This window comes from Schistocerca americana, chromosome X, assembly GCF_021461395.2.
Source record: "Schistocerca americana isolate TAMUIC-IGC-003095 chromosome X, iqSchAmer2.1, whole genome shotgun sequence".
Taxonomy (NCBI): domain Eukaryota; kingdom Metazoa; phylum Arthropoda; class Insecta; order Orthoptera; family Acrididae; genus Schistocerca; species Schistocerca americana.
In genome coordinates, this window is record NC_060130.1 from 711,956,205 (window position 1) to 711,977,146 (window position 20,942).

The 20,942-nt window shown below is 45.0% G+C and overlaps 1 protein-coding gene across 1 annotated transcript in view; it reads right to left on the bottom strand.

The window, feature by feature from the left end:
- The window catches only part of LOC124555234 (cell cycle checkpoint protein RAD17), a 125,189-nt gene that overhangs the window by 40,390 nt on the left and 63,857 nt on the right, over positions 1 to 20,942 (bottom strand). The window contains exon 9 of the mRNA XM_047129093.1: positions 15,760 to 15,986. Within this exon, the coding sequence (XP_046985049.1) occupies positions 15,760 to 15,986 (227 nt within the window). The remainder of the gene's footprint in view (positions 1 to 15,759; positions 15,987 to 20,942) is intronic.

Below are 20,942 nucleotides of genomic sequence, written 5' to 3' on the forward strand. Positions count from 1 at the left end.
CAGTGGTTTTGCAGAATCTGAAGCAGTAATGTGTTGTACGTTAACTGAACAATGCAGCTGGAGAAACTTGTTTTGTCACTTTTATTATTCCTTGAGCCAAGGGCTGATGTTCATTGGTTGTATTATAGAAATGCAGCTTTACCTATGACACACAATTTCAGTTTCTCCATCCTGTCAGCATTGGTGCAAGTGAGTACTGTCACTTACCACCATGGCAATTGTACATTAGAAGAATTGTCAGCCAGAAATTTGAAGCATAGGCAAATTGGGTGCATTAAACATGACATGTTCTTCATACTGTACCATGGAGCATTTTATAACATTATTTTGCCACGCAGTATCATCATCATCATCATCATCATCATCATCATCATCATGTACAGATTTGGCCTTCCCACAGACTTTCAGTAAACAGCCTGCCATGTTGATTAAACCAATTAAACATGAACACACAGATGATTACTGCATCTTGTTTGCAATTTCTAGAGCCATTGTTTGAATTAATGGCCCACTTTGAGAAAATGACACAGCTGCAGCTTGGAGTAACCATTGAAATAAAACATTTTCCAGAGCTTTCACTCTCGGGGCTAAAAATGCATATCAATTTCAAAGAATGCATCTCAAACATATTTTGCCATTTCACACTGTACATAGTTTTAGATGGAAGCATCTCAATCAGCTTTTATTTTACATCAAAAATAGATATCCAGTTAACAGTGTCAGCTGTAATTTCCTGGACATCTGTCCATTTCCTAGAGTATCTTCTCTTGGAGCACTGTTGGATGATGTAGTCCATGGTCTACTCTGTTGCTCTACAGTCTTATTCGGGGCTATTGACAAAACCCCAGCTGTATACAGCAGCCCCCATTTCTGGTACGGTTTGTTCGGATCATGTTAAGGGAGTGCCAAACCTGGCTGTGTGGGAGACCCTGGCACAATATAGTTAGGTCCTGGACAGAAACTGTTACACTTCCATTTATCTTTCCATGATCCTGTGGGAACTTCCTTACATCCTAACCTTGCACATGTGTCCCTATGGTACCCTAGTACACAGAGCGGTAGACCAAGATGCGGAGTGGCATGTGACGACAACTTTTAGAGATTTGTGTAATCACTCCACCATGCCATTAGCAGCAGGGTGGTAGCTTGTCGTGAAATGTATGAGCTTGCTGCAAGTTGCAGCGAGAGTCTTAAATAAACAAGATGTGAACTGCCACCCGCTGTTAGTGGTGATGTGGCCAGGGCACCAGAAACGTGATACCCATGTGTGTATAAAGGCTTTCCCCACTTTGCCTGCAGTTGTGTCAGACAGAGGTACTGCTTCAGGCCACCAGGTGAACCTATCGATGATAGTAAGAAGATACCGGGCCTTTGGATGACAGCAGGGGCCTACAATATTCATACAAACAGGGCGTTCCCGTAAGAGTGTGCAAAAATTTAACAGGACACAGAGAATGCTCCACTGAACAATTTGAGGTAGGAAACCCGAGGTCGGATATGGAGATATGGAAGTAAACATGTCTACCGCATTGTCTAGCATTACTGTTTTCCATCTTATTCACAACTAACATGCATAGAAGTTTACATGTACTGTGCTGTTAATTTACATGTACATTCTTTATTTCCTGCAAGAAACAAGGATGATGAGTCTGATTACAAGGAAGTCATGATGCAGGTTTTGTTTACTTTAGTTGCCCCCAAGGTCGCTCTGTTGTGTTGTATTTACATTGTCCCATGACAGAATGTGGTACGGATCAATGACATATACATTCATCATTCATTGCTATTCAGAGACATACAGTACAATATAATGGAGCAGTACCTGCACAGTTTCGCTGAACTCACTGACAAGCATCTTGTGTATGTGGAAGTACATTGCAATGCTCTCACTGCTGAAAGGCTGTACAGGGAACAATTTTCTAACAGGCATCATCTGTAATGATGAGCATTTATTTCTCTTGCTCGATGAATGCGAGAGACTAGTTCATTGGAAAGAAGAAACGACACCCACTTTAGAAGAGGATGTGCTGGAACGGGCTGCAGAAGACCCCCACTACAAGTACTGGTCGTATTGCATGCGAAATGGGCGCTGCACATACTAGCATGTTGCTAGTACTCCAGGGACAACAATTACAGCCATGTCACTCTCAATGAGTCCATGCAATGGTTGTGACTGACTTTGCACCAAGAGTCGCATTGTGTCAGTGCTCCAAATTGTGCTGTTCATTGACAAGCCCTTATTTGACCATGATGGTCTTTCAAACAGCACCAATAGCCATGTGTGGGATGAGGGAAACCCTTACGCTATAACAGAGTCACACCACCAAGTATGGTTTGTTGTGAATATCTGGGACATTCTCACTGGGTCATATCTTCTACCTGGCCATCTGAGTGGCCACCTGTACTAGTGAAGTTCATGCAAGTATTTCTACCCCAGTTGTTGGAGAACACACACTTGGCTGTTCACTGAATCCCCTTAATTATTTCATATTGGGGTACATAAAGTCACTTGTGTATGAGACCCAAGTCGATACGGAGATTGAATTAGTTGCCAGAATTTTAGCTGCCTGTGGTATGATTCAAAATACACCAGGGGTGGGTTGGTCGGGGTTGAAGAGACCAAATAACAAGGTCAGCAGTCCCTTGTTTCAAAGATGGTCCATTCGGACAGAGTTACGTCTCAGAAGAGTATAACGATAAAATGTAAAAGTGCAGCCGTGTTGTCAATGGTGAAAACAAAAGGAGAGAAGTCAGCAAGTGGGCAACCCCAAGGCTATGCTAGAGGCAGGAAATATCCCACCTCTGATGCAGTACAGGCAAGACCACCTGATATTCAAAAGCATTCAACCCCTAGAATGTAAAAGTGCATATTGTAAAAGGAGACTAACCAAAACTAAAATGCGATAAAAACAGAGTAAAAGGGAGAGAAAAAGAGGATCTTGGCCAGGAACGGGAGGCATCAATCCCCAAACACAGCTTACAATGGGAGACACCCCAACCCTCACTGCCCTGCCCCTATTCCAGAAGAAGATTAAAAACCTTAGAACTGAAAATAAAAACCACTTTCACGGAGGAAACTGAGAACCAGTTCAACCATCCGGGAATCGTCTGCCAATATTAAAGGTAAAGTGCAGGGAAGTCTGTACTTACTACGCAGAGCCAAAAGAAGGGTGCATTCCACCAAAATGTGGGCTACTGACTATAAGGCTCCACTACTATAAAGTGGGGGTGGCTCATTAAGCAAAAGAAAACCATGGGTCAGCCTGGTATAGCCTACGCGGAGATGACACAGTGTGGTCGAGTCCTTTCAGGAGAGGCTGAAGGAAGAACGCCACAGGACAGGTGTCACCTTAATCGCACAAAGTTTATTAGACAGGGAGGTAGCCTCTCGAGAGTTGGCCCATGATTGTGCAAAGTGGGATTTGATATGAAGCCGTAAATCTGCTACAGGAGGGGGTTGCAGAAAAGGGGGGTTAGTGACTGCTCCTCCAGCCACACGATCAGCAAGCTCATTACCTAGGATACCCACATGGCCTGGGACCCAAAGGAAGTCAACGGAACAAGCAGCATGGTGAAGATCAGCAGGACTGTCACAGATGGCCGAGACCAAAGGATGGCAGGAAAAACACCGGTCAATAGCCTGAAAGCCACTTATTGAGTCTGTACATAACAAAAAGCAATTGAGTTGGGACTGTTTAATAAAAGTAAGGGCCTGGGAAACTGCCATCAATTCTGCAGTAAACACCCCACATGCAGTTGGCGGGAGATGATTTTCCATGCCAACAGAGGATATGAAGGCATATACTACACGATCAGCAGATTTAGACCATCGGTGTAAAAAAAAACCAGCATCCTGAAACTCCCATAAAATTTGGCGGGAAAAACAATGGAACACCATCAGGGGAACGGAATCTTTCAGACCTCGGCGGAGGTCCATCCGAATCCGGGGCCGAGGAACTAACCAAGGAGGGGGGAGGGGGGGGGGGGGTGTTGGGGAGGGAACGTGGGAGACAGGACAAAGAAGGAACCTGAAAATCACAGTGAAGAGACGCAAGGCGGAGCCCAGCCGGTAAACTTGTCCGAGGGCGGGAATCATGTGGATGACGGCCTTGGTCTGGGAACAGGATATAATAGGAAGGATGACTGGGAGAGGAATGAACAGCGATTGCATAAGAAACCAGAAGCTGGGACTGCCGAACAGAAAGGGGGGAGGGGGAGCATGGGAGATCCCAGCTTCAACCAGGAGACTATCATCAGGGCTAGTAGGGAAGGAACTGGTGGCCAAATGGATACCACGATGGTGGACTGGATACAAGAGGTGCAGTGTGGAAGGAGCAGCCTAACCATAAACTTGACAACCATAGTCCAAGTGAGACAGCACTAAAACCCGATAAAAGCAGACAAGAGTGGAATGATCCGCACCCCAAGAGGTGTCAGCAAGAAAGCGAAGGACACAGAGTTTACAGAAACATCCTATCTTCAGAAGTCTGATATGAGGCAGCCAAGTGGGCTTGTTGTTAAAAAGAAGACCCAGGAAATGAAACTGTGGGACCACAGGTAATCGATGTGCATCAACCTAGAGCTCTGGATCGGGGTGGACCGTAGTATGGTGACAGAAGTGGACCACCCACAGTTTCAAAGGAGAGAATTGAAATCCGTGTGAGAGCGTCCATGCAGAGGCACACCAAATAGCACCCTGGAGCTACCGCTTTGCAGAGGCCATCGAAGAGGAACCAACCCAAATGTAGAAATCATCCACATATACAGCAGGGGTGACCAAAGGACCAACGGAGGCCACAAGTCCAGTAATGAGGAAAAGAAGTACACTCAATACGGAACCCTGTGGGATGCCATTCTTCTGGGTCTGTGGAGAACTAAAAATTGTACCACCCTGAACCCTGAACAACCGATGGAACTGGAACTGGCAGATAAAAATCTGGATTGGGACCTGAAGACACCACCCATGAAGTGTAAGTGAGATACGATGGCGCCAAACTGTGTCATAGGCCTTGCAAAGGTCAAAAAATACTGCAACCAAATGGCGGCGCTGGGAAAAAGCCTGCCGAACTGCGGATTCCAACCGAAGTAAATGATCGATCGGAGACCGTCCTTCTCGGAAGCCACACCGGTAAGGGGACAATAAACCCCCAGATTCAAGGACCCAATTGAGCCAATGGGCAACCATCCGTTCAAGTAACTTGCAAACAATGTTTTCCACACTAATTGGTCAACAGCTTTAGACAAACAGGGGGTTCTTACCAGGTTTACGGATGGGAACCATGATGCTATCCCTCCATTGAGAAGGGAAGTCACCCTGGAGCCAAATACGGTTAAGCACACAGAGAATAAGATGTCGTTGTGGAGCACTGAGATGTTGAAGCAATTGGTTATGAATGGAGTCTGGGCCAGGGGCTGTATCATGAGAAGAAGAAAGTGTGAAAAGAAGTTCCCATTCAGTAAAATGTTCGTTGTAAGATTCCGACAGACAAGGAGTAAAACATAAGGCGGAAGCTTCGGCCCGCTGTTTCTGGTGAAGGAAAGCAGCCGGATAGCAGGCTGATGCTGATGCTGTTGCGAAATGGGTCACAAAATGTCCCATGAGAATCAAAGGGTCCGTGCAAAGGCCATCCGGAAGAGCAAGGCCCAAGAGGGGAGACTGCCGATGGCAACCTTAAAAAGAGCGAAGTGTAACCCATACCCATGACATAGGGACAGTAGAACCAAGGGAAGAAACAAAGCGTTCCCAACACACCCGTTTGCTCCGTTTGATTAAGTAACGGGCTTTGGTGCAAAGGTGTTTAAAGGTAATAAAATTGGCAGAGGATGGGTGCCTGTTAAGGTGTTGCAAATCTCGATGGCAATCACAGATGGCAATGGCAATGGCAATGGCAATGGCAATGGCTGTACTCCACCGCGAGACTTGCCAGCAGTGAAATGGTCCAGATGAGCATGGGATAGCAAGGCTAGCAGTGCGAACAATCGCATCAGACATGTCACGTAGGACATCATCAATACAACCCGACAAAGAGGGAGAAAAAAAAAACCTGTGCAGTATACAGGGGCGTTGGAAAGACAGGTGTAAGAGTCCTGTCAGGAGGGATATAAAGATTGCAAACTGTGACCCCAGAGTCCAGATGGACCCTAACAGCAACCGCTTCCAATGTAGTTTGAAGAGGAATCCACATGCTAACAACGTCCATACGGACCAACGTACAAATGCCACCAGAGGCCCGCTGGGAGCTGACCCGATTTCAACAGAACGCTTGGAACCCACGGAGGGTCAGTGAGTGATCATCAGTAAAACGAGATTCCTGTAGAACCACACAAGCTGCAGAGTAAAATGAAATAACGGATTTCAACTCCAGAAGGTGACGGTAATATCCATTACATTTCCATTGGATAACCACAGAATGATGATTCAAGTGGGAGGTGATCAGGCTAAAGCCAGTCATGCTGCTGGGTCACCATCTGTCAAGGACAAGGAGGGGGTGACACCCATGAAGAGCAGGTCAGAGCTAGGTTGGGACGGGACCACTGGCGACATCAGAGGCCCCTTGTCCCGGGACTTATGTTTCTTCTTCTTTTCTGTTTGAGATTGAGGAGGGCTATGCTGCAAAAAGGAGCCAGCTGCAGCAAGATCTGTAACAGAAAAAGAGTAGGTGACCTGGGGGACCACAGACTGTGGTTCCGTGGTCGTTGTGTGTCAGCAGACCTTTGGCCTGGAAGGTGCCGGGAACACTTCTCTGGATGGGGAGAGGGAGCGGCGCCCAGAGGTGAGGGTGTGGGAACAGCAGGAGAGGGGGGGGGGGGGGGGAGGAGAGGGGTTCGAGACTGGGGTAAGGAAGGGGGAGGAAGGGGTGAAGATGTAACTAAAGCATAGCTAGATGTCATTGACACAGGATGAAGACATGTATACTTTTTCGAGACTCAGTGTAGGTTAGACAATCAAAGGACTTATACTCCTGTATTTTCTTTTCCTACTTATAAGTCGGGCAATCCGGTGAATGTGGAGAATGATTGCCATGACAACTAACACACACAGGAGGGGGAACACAGGAACTCCCCTCATGGAGTGGATGTCCACAGTCACCACAGATAGGGGTCTGCAAACAGCGGGAAGACATGTGTCCAAAACGCAAGCACTTAAAACATCTCATAGGTGATGGGATGTATGGATTCGTGCCACATCAATAAACCATGATCTTGACCTTCTCAGGGAGGGTATCCCCTTCAAAGGCCAGGATAAAGACACTAGTATCAGTGCGATTGTCCTTCAGGCCCTTCTGAACATGACAAACAACGTGAACACCCCGCTGTCCTAGATTGTCCCTAAGTTCTTCATCGGTTTGAAGGATGAGGTCCCTGTGAAAAATTACACCTTGAACCATATTCAAAGAGTGGTGGGGGAGGGGGAGGGGGTGATGGACACATGAATTGTGCCAAGATGGTCACAGGCACAAAGGGCCACAGACTGGGCAGCTGAAGCAGTTCTGACCAACAACGAACCCGACCACATCTTGCTCAGAGAATCCACTTTACCAAACTTGTCTTGAATGTGTTCCACAATAAATAAAGGTTTGGTATTGGTGAAAGCATCCCCATCAGTCCTGGTGCAAACCAGATCGTGGGGGAAAGGTTTCGCCTTGAGCCAACGAGCCTGACCCTCCTCCCAGGGGATAGCCATGGAAGGGAAGGCCAAAGGGGAAGAAGAAGCAGCACTAAAAGAATCATTTACATTCAAAGAGACGGCCGTAGAAGAACGGCCAGAGTTCTGGACCCATACGTGTTTCATTTGCATAGCATCCACCCTGATACCACCCATTCCAATCAGGTGCTCTCCCCACGGGGGGCACCCAGCCACAGCAAGGGCCGTCTGGCACGATGGCCATTGCTGGGAGTTCCGATGCTCCAGGATGACAAGCAACCACTCCTAGGCTTACATGAGGAGGTCACAGCTCAGGTACCAGAAGTGTGGTCCCTGTAATTTCAGGGGGCTCAACCAAAAGGGTACATAGCGACCCCACCACACGGGCTGGCTACTGTACTGGCTATGTATCCGAGCATCAGACGATGATATGAAGGAAAAGACGGAAGGAACTAGGAGGGCACACGCTGGGGACACTAGATAAGGTGCTACTCCCCAAATGGCTCACACTACGGAATAGAAATTTAGTAATGGAGGTCAAACCCAGAAAGAAACCAGAGAATGCCAAAAAGGATGAGGTAATTACTCAACAAAAACCAAATCGCAAAGCCAACATAACCAGGAGGATAGCGGGGCCAACACAAACAAGGACACTAAGAGAGGGAGAGGAGAGGGCAGAGGGGAAGGAGCAAGTACAGGAAAGTAGGGGAAGGAGCAAGTACAGGAAAGTAGGGGAAGGAGCAAGTACAGGAAAGTAGGGGAGGGGAAAGGAAATGTAATCCGGGAAAGAAGAAAGGCTGCAATACCTCGGGGCCCCGTGCTAGCCATGCATGTACTTATGAAAGGACCATGAGCCCCCTGGGGGGCACATCAGGGGTATTTATCAGGGTACATCAGAATCTTGTTCGCCAATGTCATGCCACCATTGAGGCTGATGGCTGTCACTTTCTGAACATTTTGTAAGATACAGTACAAATGGTATGTACATTGAGTCAATGATGGCATCTGCACTTAACTGCAACTAATGTAAATAAAGAATTACACATGAATGTGATTTTATTCCTATTACCTCGTTAAGCTGGCTTCTCGAACCATGGGTTTCCTACCTTAAATTGTACAGTGGAGCAGCCTCTATGTCCTGTTAAAGTTTCTCACGCTCTTATGGAAACACCCTGTATAAGGGAGAAGGATTGGTCCACCAGGTGGAAGGAGGGCATTGGGGCATGTACACGCCTGCCTACTTTAGAGCACTGGCATGTGATGTAAGCGCAAGCCCTATTGTTGCAGTAGTGCTGGATTCTGCGACAGACAAAACTACCCTGCACAACTGCAGCAGTCCCATGGACATCACGGTAGGCTACGCCATGCAAATGTTTGAAGGCTGCTTTGCAGAAATCTGGGGGAAGGTACGACAGATGTGCTCCGAAGGGCGGAGCGGGGCAGGGCGGGGAGAGTGGTAAGGGTGTAAAGTCGGTAATGAAGGGTGACTGTTGTCCATTCTAGCTATATTCCAGACATCAGTGGTGAGATGCGCAATATACGCCTGCTGCTGGAATTGGCATGGCAAGATCTGCATGCCCTCTTTGTGCCAGAAACCCATGGTCAAGGAGCAGTGGTCAGTAAATATCGTTCAACGGCAACCCTCCACTGAGGGGCAGAAATACCTACTTGTTTCATAAACAGCGAGGAGCTCATGATCACATGTGGCCCAATGCTGTTGCAGCTCCATAAGTTTCACTGAAAAAATGCCAAGCGTTACTAAGTCCCTTCAACGCATAGTTGCAGAACTGCACCTATGGCAGACTGACTGGTGTCAGCGACAATTGCGAGTGAAGCCGTTAGGTGGGTATGCGCTAGAAGAGTAGCTTGCAAGAGATCGTGCTTGGTTTGTTCAAAACTGCTCAACATTTGTGCCATCAAGTGAATGGTCCCACTGCTGTTTTTCGTGGTCGCCTTAGAGTGCGGCCATGAGTGACGCTTGATGCTCACAGCCTCCTTTAGGTGGTGCCTGGAAAAATCCACCATCCCAAGGAACCTGCAGAGTTCATTGCATGTAATGGGATTTGGGGGCTCGGACCCAGTCGAGACCTTCTTGTCAAGGTGGTGAGAGCATGCAGACAATAGCCTGTGGCCCAGGAAGTTGATCTCCAGAACATCAAAAACACACTTCTCCAAGTTGATAATGATACCAGCCTCCTGGAAGCAAGAGAATACCTCCTGGAGGCGCCCGGCAGTGCTCCACAAGATTGTGTGAAAAAAAACGTTCAAGTAGATGAAACACCCCGACATACTACGTAGAACATTGTCAAGGAAACATGTACATGTCTGGGCAGTGTATGGAGGCTAAATGGCCACTAAGGCACTCTCAAAGAGGCCAAACGGTGTAATGAAGCCTTCTTCTCTATGTCTTCAGTGGCAACCGGTATCTGTGTACACGCTTTTATACATTCCACTTCACTGAAAATGGCTGCGCCACACAAATCATTGATATAATTGTGCAAAAGCAGAAGGGGATAACAACAACAACAACAACAACAACAACAACAACAATATGGCACTGTTCTGAAGTTAAGTGCCTGAAAGTACCCACACAGTATCACACACCACCTTTCTTTGGCACAAGGTGTAGGGCGGCTATGTAACATTAACTCGTTTGGAATGAGCATGTCAGTCGTTTGGCATTGACGCAGAAAGTGGTCATCATGGAGCTCTTTCCGTCACATGTTCCTGTTCAGAAAAATCCTGAGGCTGCCTTTAGGCAGTGCATGGTGGAGAGAGGTTGCACCACTTCAGTCTGCTTTTCTTGAGGCTGATTCGTGTCGTCTGCTGTTGTTGTCCACTGAAGCAGCCAGGTGGTGAGCATGCATGCACTGTAGCATGTCACCACAATCGCTTCAGAAGAGAGGGTTGACACTTCCATAGGACACCACATTCCAACACAGGTCTACAAGACTTAAGATGGGTGGGTGAATGAGTGGTGTTCAGTATGGTGCAGTTTGCAAGTATTCTTGGGAGTATGGGAGCACGAAGCTCATTCTACACTCTAATTGAGGCCTGTTGTCACCTCAGATATGGCAGCACATTGTCTGCAAAGGGCATGGAGAAAAGGTATTGGGGCAAGTTTTAGCATTCCAATCATAAGGCCTTCATCATATCTGAAAGGTCTGACACAGAAACATGCATATTCTATCTCTGCATAGCATAAATACTTTGGGTGCTGAAGATGTAAAAAATTAAGTGCTTTCATATGTTTGAAGGTGAGGAATCCAAATGAGATTCTATAGCAATTTGGTTTGCCCGAGTCCACCACCTAAAAGATCATGACAGACAAAGAGTCAGTAAGGTTTCAGTGTTTTGAATGACACAGAAACAGTAAGAGAAGTGGACAATTGTATTTTCCAATGTTGAAAAGTATCTTTTGGAATGAATCAAACACATCCTCAAAAATATTCCCACACGTGGGCCATTGATGAAAGGAAAAGGTCATGACTGCCACGAAATGGACTACAGAACTTGACAGGTAACAATGGTCCATTAGGAGCTTCTTAAACATGACAAGTTTGTCTTTTCAAAGTGGCTGGGGTAATCATATCTCCGTATCAAGGTGTGTGTAATGATCTGCCAATTCTTTTAGAATGGTATATAATCAGGTAACACACTGTGAAGAAGGCTAGTTTGTTTTTAAGTGTCTTCTGGATAAAACCGTCATGTTTCAATGGAAGGAGTTTGAAAACTATAAATATATTCATGTTACCAAATTGGAAAAATATAGTTAACATTTTTAATCAGGTGTACCACTGCACACAATTTTTTAGATAATTATGTTATAGTTCCAAGGCCTGTGTTTAACACAACTAGATTTATTGCATGCAGCCGAATGAAAATGAAACAGATGGAAAAAGTAATTAAAATATTTATTTTGAAAGTTATAACCATAAATGTTATAAATTTATCCCACTGAGACAAGATTATCAATGCCTTCCCGGAAAAATGTTTTCGTTTACCTACAAAACCACGATCATTCCCAGGTATGCACCTCTTTGTCGAAGCAAATCTATGGTCATGAATGCCTTTCTTCAGGACTCCAAAAATGGAAACCACATGGGGAGAGGTTGGGAGCGTATGGAGGGTGTGCAAGGCCTTCCCCTTGAAACTTTTGCAGCGTAGTCTAAACAACCTTGACAACATGTGGAGAGGTGTATAGGTGCGTGCGTGCGTGTGTGTGTGTGTGTGTGTGTGTGTGTGTGCGCGCGCGCGTGTGAGTGCAGCGAAGTCTACATTGGTGAAACTGGGAGACCCATTAGTGCTGACTTTTTGGAGCATGATAATTACATACAACTGGGACATAAAAAAAGTCAGTTGAGGCAAAACATCACTAGAAATGTGACCATCCTATCCATTTTCAAGAACCTCACATGCTTGCTCGGTAGCCGTGGTAGCAGCAACAGAAAATAAGAGAGACTATTGAAATAATTAAGTGCCCTAACAACATGACAGGGACAATGGCTAAAAGTTACATTTGGCCTGGCTGCTGGTTATTTCAGCCTGACGGACCGTGTGTTCACCAGCTGGCTTCACCACCTGACCCGGGTTTGACAGGGAGATGGTGGCCATGAGAGGACTGCTGAGCAGCCTTAATGTCTTGCTGCAGAAAAACAATATCCCCTGGATACAAGCTACCTGTTTGCTGTTGTCTTACAATTACCAATAAGAGATGCCCACCAATCACTTACCAGAATGGCATAGGCAACAGACAGCCGACATGCTACATTCTACCAATTAACTACTAGAGTTGTCCAGGTTAGCACAGGCAATAACATCCTAGCTACTTTCATATCCGTAACCTCAACCTTATTGATAAGGTAACATGAATCCACCCAGCTTTCGCTCCCATACAACAAAGTTTGTCGAAAGATTGAACGGTGCACAGATAACTTAGTCTTGGTACTGACTTCCTTCTTGCAGAAGAGAGTAGATCATAGCCGAGCGCTCACTGCATTAGCTTTGCTACACCTCACTTCCAGTTCTTTCACTATGTTGCCATCCTGTGAGAATATGCATCCTAAGTACTTGAAACCGCCCACCTGTTCTAACTTTGTTCCTCCTATTTGGCACTCAATCCATTTATATCTCTTTCCCACTGCCATTACTTTCATTTTAGAGATGTTGATCTTCATACCATAGTCCTTACATTTCTGATCTAGCTCTGAAATATTACTTTGCAAACTTTCAGTCGAATCTGCCATCACAACTAAGTCATCCGCATATGCGAGACTGCTTATTTTGTGTTCACATATCTTAATCTCACCCAGCCAGTTGATTGTTTTCAACATATGATCCATAAATAATATGAACAACAGTGGAGACAGGTTGCAGCCTTGTCTTACGCCTGAGACTACTCTGAACCATGAACTCAATTTACCGTCAACTCTAACTGCTGCCTGACTATCTATGTAAAGACCTTTAATTGCTTGCAAAAGTTTGCCTCCTATTCCATAATCTCGTAGAACAGACAATAACTTCCTTCTAGGAACCCGGTCATATGCCTTTTCTAGATCTATAAAGCCTAGATACAATTCCCTGTTCCACTCATAACACTTTTCCATTATTTGCCGTAAGCTAAAGATCTGGTCCTGACAACCTCTAAGAGGCCTAAACCCACACTGATTTTCATCCAGTTTGTCCTCAACTAATACTCGCACTTTCCTTTCAACAATACCTGAGAAGATTTTGCCCACAACGCTGATTAAAGAGATACCTTTGTAGTTGTTACAATCTTTTCTGTTTCCATGTTTAAAGATTGGTGTGATTACTGGTTTCGTCCAGTCTGATGGAACCTGTCCCGACTCCTACGCCATTTCAAGTATCCTGTGTAGCCATTTAAGGCCTGACATTCCACTGTATTTGATGAGTTCCGACTTAATTTCACCCACCCCAGCCGCTTTATTTCACTGCAATATATTGACCATTTTCTCCACTTCCTCAAATGTGATCCTATTTCCATCATCATTCCCATCCCATTGTACATCGAAATCTGAAACATTACTGATCGTATTTTCACCTACATTGAGCAACTCTTCAAAATATTCCCTCCATCTGCCCAAGGTATCAACAGGATTCACCAGCAGTTTTCCTGACCTGTCCATAATACTTGTCATTTCCTTCTTACCTCCCTTTCGAAGACTGCTAATTACACTCCTCAATGGTTTTCCAGCAGCTTGACCCAAAGTCTCCAACCTGTTTCCAAAGTCTTCCCAAGATTTCTTCTTGGATGCTGCAATTATCTGTTTGGCTTTGTTTCTTTCTTCAACATAACTTTCTCTGTCTACCAGAGTTCTAGTATGTAGCCATTTTTGATACGCCTTCTTTTTCCTTTTACAGGCTGCCTTGACTGTGTCATTCCACCAAGCTGTTTGCTTCATCCTACCTTTACACACTACTGTTCCAAGACATTCTTTAGCCACTTCTAGTACTGTGTCCCTGTACCTTGTCCATTCCTTTTCCAATGACTGTAATTGACTACGTTCAACTAACTGGTACCTTTCTGAGATCACTGTTATGTACTTCCTTATCCTGAAGTTTCTCCACTCTTATCCTCCTACATATGGACCTGACCTGCTGCACTTTCGGCCTCACAATAACAATTTCACTGCAGATTAAATAGTGATCAGTGTCATTAAAGAATCCCCTGAATACACGTGTGTCCCTCACAGCCTTCCTAAATTCCTGATCTGTTATTATATAGTCAATGACAGATCTGGTTCCCCTGCCTTCCCAAGTATACTGGTGAATGTTCTTATGTTTAAAAAAGGAACTTGTGATTGCTAAGCCCATACTGGCACAGAAATCCAAGAGCTGTTTCCCATTCCTGTTGGCCTCCATATCCTCTCCAAATTTACCCATAACCTTTTCATACCCTTCTGTTCAATTTCCAATCCTGGCATTAAAATCACCCATGAGCAAAACACTGTCCTTGTCCTTTACTCTAACAACTACGTCACTGAGTGCGTCATAAAAACTATCCATCTTATCTTGATCTGTCCCTTCACAATGTGAATATACTGACATAATCCTAATTTTCTTGTTAGACACTGTCAAATCTATCCACATCAGTCGTTCGTTTACGTACCTTATTGCAACTATGCTGGATTCCATTTCCTTCCTGATGTAAAGCCCTACATCCCATTGTGCTATTCCTGCTTTGACTCCTGACAGGTAAACCTTGTATTCTCCCACTACCTCTTCTTTCTCACCCCTTACCCGAATGTCACTAACAGCTAAAACGTCCAACCCCATCTTACTTGCAGCCTCTGCCAACTCTACCTTCTCCCCAGAGTAGCCCCCATTGATATTAATAGCTCCCCATTTTGTTACCATTCATTTGCCGAGTCGTATCTTAGGAGTCCCTGGTTTGTCAATTAGAGGTGGGACTCCGTCACCTCCAACAGTCCGAGGCATATTGCTCTGATTGTTGCCAGAATCATATTTAAAGTACCAAGGAAGCAGGTTGCTAGCCTTACTTGCCCCGGGTCCCATTGGGTTTCACCCCTAACGGTTGAGGGACTAACCGGTGGATTTGGTAGTCTTTGCCGTCTGAGCACAAAAGTTGACCACGACTCAGAATACGTCCGAGATGCCCAGCCTTATTCCAAAGTAACTGGTATCCTGACTGTCAGGACCACTTACTTGGCCACTCATACGTTGCCCGTGGTTCATGAACTAGGACGTGACAACAGGAACCCACACCATGGACCATACAGCCACTCCTCCATAAAATTCTCTTCAAACTGTCCAGTGACATCCAAGATATGTGACGTTGATAGCCACCAGATAGCCGAAAATGACAGTACATAAAGGAAGACATTCATCAGTACACAGCAGTGTACCACCCTGAAGATGACCACAGCAAGTCTGTCAAACTGTCAGCAATTTAGCTGTTTTAGTAGTTACAATGATGTGGACCAATATCAAAAATTATTTTAACCAAAAAAGAGTTTCCAGATAGTTCTAATCAGTGAACTCCAAAGAATTTACCATGTCTAGTAGCTAATGGATGCTTGTATTACTCATGAAATTGTCACAAATAAAATCCATAAAAATACATTTTCACTCACCCACCACAATGATGACAATATATCAGATTCGCTCATGTAATCAGCGGCATTAGCAATATCATGTATGCTGTGAAATATTTTTGCATAATTGCAAAACATTAAATTAACAAACTGTCTGCGAAACTGAAAGTATTTGTCACATATTTCTACAGGCTTGTGTTCAAGTTCTCCCTGAAGTTCAGAGCCATGCTTCACTTTATTGTCCTGTGCAACACCAATGGTTTCACCTGCAAATAAGAAAAATAAACTTAATATCGTCAACCTCAAAGTCTCATTCATAAAAGTACACAGATATCAAAACAATGGGCAAACATTTCAATATTTTTGGGTTGGTTACATCGATCATTCATAAGTGGCAAATATCATATACTATTTCAATAAAGGAAGTTAATTTACTACATAATGTACTGCATATTTGTTAGCATAACAGCGAGGCTTAACTTTCATTGTTGATAGATTGTACGAGTACAGTAAGTTGTATTAAACTATGTATTATTGTGTGTGTTACATGTGTTGCCCAGTAGAATAGTAACTAAATTCAGGAATAAAATTTTGTTAAGAACCAATGGAGACAGCTACGTGGGGCACATCCATTGGTTACCCAATTGTGCAGTAACTGTGTCAACATGTGTGGAAGTACTAACAAGCTGTGGGATTTCATTAGACTATGTGACAGTGAAGCCAAGAATACCCCATTCAGCAGTTCGACAACAGTGCAGAACAGATCAAACATGCTACTGTAACAAGGCTCAATGCAGTAACTTCACTTAGAGGTACCATAAGCATACCTTTTAGGATGTGAACTTCACATAAAGGAACATTCTGAAACCCTGAAATTAACATTACAGCAGCTGAGAGCATTGACAGGCTCAGAAAAAGAGAGCACATTCGGTCACCAGTGTGTGTGTGTGTGTGTGTGTGTGTGTGTGTGTGTGTGTGTGTGTGGGCGCGCTATAGAAACTCCACCCTTCTCAAGCTCATTCTGAGAGTTAGGCCCATCCATCTGCATTATAGATACTGATGGAAGACTAGCTTTATTAAGTTGCAGGACTCTCTGATGAATTCAGCAAGTGTTTACAAGCTGCTGCCAACTTGGGAGTCCGTGGCTGCAAATCTATAGCCATCCAGCTATGGAGAATACTTCTGATCTGCAAACTGCAAACCACTGCCCTGCCTGTCACAATGGTCATGACTGAGGATGGGGGCCGGGCTGGTCTTCCATGCAGGAAAAATCGATCTGTCCTTCTGCGAGCTGTTCAACTTAAGGTGCTGGGCACCTGTGTCACTGCTGCTGGGGCAGTACAAGTACCACCCTACTAGCTGTATGTTGGGACTGCCACCTGGGTTGTCCTTCGTGTTGCTGCTGGGTCTTCCGCCTACACATCATCTCAATAACTGACATCCAGGGCATGCAGATTCCTGGGGCTGAGCCTAGCGCAGCTTCACACACAGAGCGCTGAGCTCTGATGGCTTCCACAGCAAATTCCTTGCCAGGCGCAGATGTGTGACCTCTCACTACCGAGCAGCACGGGCTCAGCATGGTCACTGCTAGGCAGTAGCAGGAAGAAGACGGGGTGACTGTAAAACTCTCATCAATAAACAATCATAAATTGAATGATGTTTCACTAGCATCTGGGAGCTCTACAAGATCACTCACCCCTGCTATTTGCTCAACTTCCTAATAACAACGTGGCCCCAGATCGGGTTGTAACACAAGTGAAGGGTGGAACACCATTCAATGGTGGCATACTTGAACATGGCAAGACATTATAAGTTAATTGCAGACAAAAGACAATTAATTTTAAACTACCGGGATTGCTGAACACTGTAGAGGATTGCCAGAAAGAACCACAAAGCTACTGAGAGATAAGTGACAGCAAAACTCAATCAGCATCTCTATGTGGCAGTTAAGCAACGCAGCTGCTTTTACATAATGTGGTTACATGGTAAGTCCATTGGTATTCTTGTTAAGCACAATGCATAAATTATGAACAAGAGTATTTGTCGTAACCACACACATCATATACTATACATTCAGTCATTTAACTTATATGTGACCAAGCCTCTTTGGTTGGTTTTACAGCAGAGAACTGAATACAAGATTTGTGCTCATCATCTCTGTTCACGCTTAGAGCTGAACTGCATGATGCATCACACAGAAGTTCTCGGGAAACAGTTCATGAAGTATAAAGAGTGTTACACAGTTTTATATTACAGGCTACTAGGGTTTGTGGAGGGGACTCAGTAGATGAAGTTTCGATAAGGAATCCATGTTTGAAAACATACCATTTGAATGTAAAATAAGCTTAAAGACGTGATCACTTTCGAATCTTCCACTTCATGGTACACACACAGTGGAGAAAGTGGATTCCAAACTATGTGCCTTACAGGAGCCCAGGGAATGGACACTGTTTCAAGTACTTGTCATCATGCCCTCTCCTAAAGGACGAAGAATGTCCTATCAAAGTTGAGAGTGCGGTGTGTCTACGGAACACCAGTCAATCATCCTAGCTGTTGATGTACCAGTTTCTCGCATCTGTTGTTTTAGTTGGACAAAAATTGTACATGTTGACATAATTACAACCGTTACTGACCATGGCACCCTCTTTATAGTGTGTGTGTGCATACCAAGAATCAGGAGATATGAAAGTGATCTGTTGTTCTAACTTATTTCATATCCTACTGGTATATTTTTGGACAAGAGTTCCTTATCAAAACTTCACCTACTAAGTCCCCTCAGCAACCCCTAAAAGCCTGTAATACGAATTGTGGAACACCCTGTATGTATACATATACCATACTTCTGGCTGTACAATGAGTTAAAGATATTCCAGAACCACTGTAAGCACATTGCTTCTAGTATTACCATTGTATGAATAACCTGAGATAAGGAGGGAATGAGATGGAGGAGGGAAGTGAGAGAAGAGATCAGGTGTACAGTACTAACAGCAGTACACACAGGTAAAGATAGGGGCAGTTGTAATTGCTAGGCTTCTAATGACCTTGTTCATTATGAGAATATCCCATTTTTAAAGACATTGTTTACATTTTCTCATCTACCATTCATTATTTTAAGTATTATACTTGTTAGCAGTTGTTACTTCAGTAGATCTAAAGAAAGGTGGAGCTCTTTATGAGCTAAAGCAGGCAACATGTGAAGTGGAAAAGCAAGAACAGTTCCATGATTGTCTTATTTTTGAGTTTAATAAGGGTGTAAAAGGAATCCAAGAACCTAAAAATTTCTATAGAGAGAAATCCACTTCACAGGGAAAACAAGAAATTGGCCCAATTACTTCAGAGAGAGCTATATAATGTGAGCAATTCACCGTATTCCAAAATACCATAGGGTTTTGGGAAAGTCTTTCTGAACATTTTCATCCACCATGATCTATGCCAGTTAAACTCAGAATCAGCAGATTAGGTGGACTGTAATAACCTGCTACTGTGCAACACCTGCACTTGGTGACCAAATTCAAAAATGCAGTGTATGGATCTTGTACAGTTTGACAGCCACAAAAATCAGTAGATAATCATTTGTCAATAGTTACTTGCATATCAAGAGTTAGCTCTTGGATACCATTTGTTGCGGCCCATCGATGGTCGAACCTTGGACTCCAGATGGCCGAGCTGAAGCCAGGGGCCCACCGTGCCATTTCTCGTCAGGAGGCCGAGCAAGTTCAATAGCGTCAAGAGGCAATGCAGAGTGATACAGCAGTATTCGGAAGTATTCCTTTATTCAGCTAGTTTACAGAAGCGTAATATAGGCACACCACCCACGCAGTGTACCGCAAGTCTGGCTGTCTCAGCACTCCTGGACTGCCGACACTGCTGTTGCGGTCATCAAGGCCGCCCGACGATGGAAGTCAGCCACGCTCGCCCGACTTGTGCCGCTCTACTGCCCGCAATTCCGGAGACTGTTACAGTCCCCAGTCCCCGCCGCCCTACACACCATTTGGCCTGCTCTGTCTGCCCATGGGACAAAGGTGGTTGTACTGGTCACCAGTGGCCCTCGGCCGCTGCCCGCTGCTGCTCCCAGGACAGGACCAGACTCGAATCCGCACCCTTCTGGACCCCGTGCCACAACTTGTTGCTAGTGGTGCTTGCCATATGGCAACACTCGATGCCGTCCCTAATGCTGTTTCAGTGCTGCTGCGTCTCCTGCAGCGTACGCCTCGCTTGGACCCCGGTACACCAGGTGGCAAGAGAACGTGGCCCGTCCTGGACCTGCTGCAGACTGCCCTCCTTCAGACAGACCATGCAATCTCCAAGTACCCGGCTGCCATTCCGCCGCGCCCCTGTGCTGTGTTCCCAGAGGCAGAATACAGCCCGAACAAGTACATAGAAACAAAGTACAGGTTTACACAGAATATTTACAACATTACTACCAGACTGCTCCCTATAAGTGTAGACCAGCACAGGCCCGACCCACTCTCGACTGACCTGGCACATGCCCTCAAGCTAAAAGTATCTGACTATTTATACTGCTTTTCCCCTCACTTCTGACGTAGAGTCAGAGAGAGACAGAAACTACGGCAGGGGTAAATTCCCATACGTCAGCCAGTTACACATCACCACTCCCGGCTCTGGCCTACTGCCTCGCCTCATACATCGTAATAACTTAAAGCAACACTGCAGTTCCCTGCCTCGCTGTTGCTCCACTCCAAACAAATCATACGTGCAATATGCCGCTGCAGCTCCACGCTATGTTTACCCTGCCTGGCCTACTGGCTGCTGACTATTACCACACACTGCCAGCGGCCCCAGACTTCATCGCCCAACTGCGCCTTTACTGAATTTTTAACACAATTCCCCTTTCCTGCGACTAATACTAATACTAGTGCAGCACACTGGCCCCTTGTGTCAGAAGTTACCAAGGAAAATGGTTCCTTTGTGTCAACATAAAAAAGGAAGAATATAACTTAAAAATCACACGGCTCATCAAAAAAATATCTGTTCAGGCACAGGATATGCTATTCAGGACTTGGGATGTAAATAACTGTTGACATCTACTGCCAACAGGTCAACACCCAACTAGTGCAACAAAAGAATCCATGCTTACATGACACTCCCATAATGTACGCAGCTACCCAGGACTGTTTGCAAACTGTCTCCCAATCTTGTCGTATCAGGCTTATATCTTTCCCATTTTATTTTAAAAAATCTTTGACAGAACTGTGGTAATG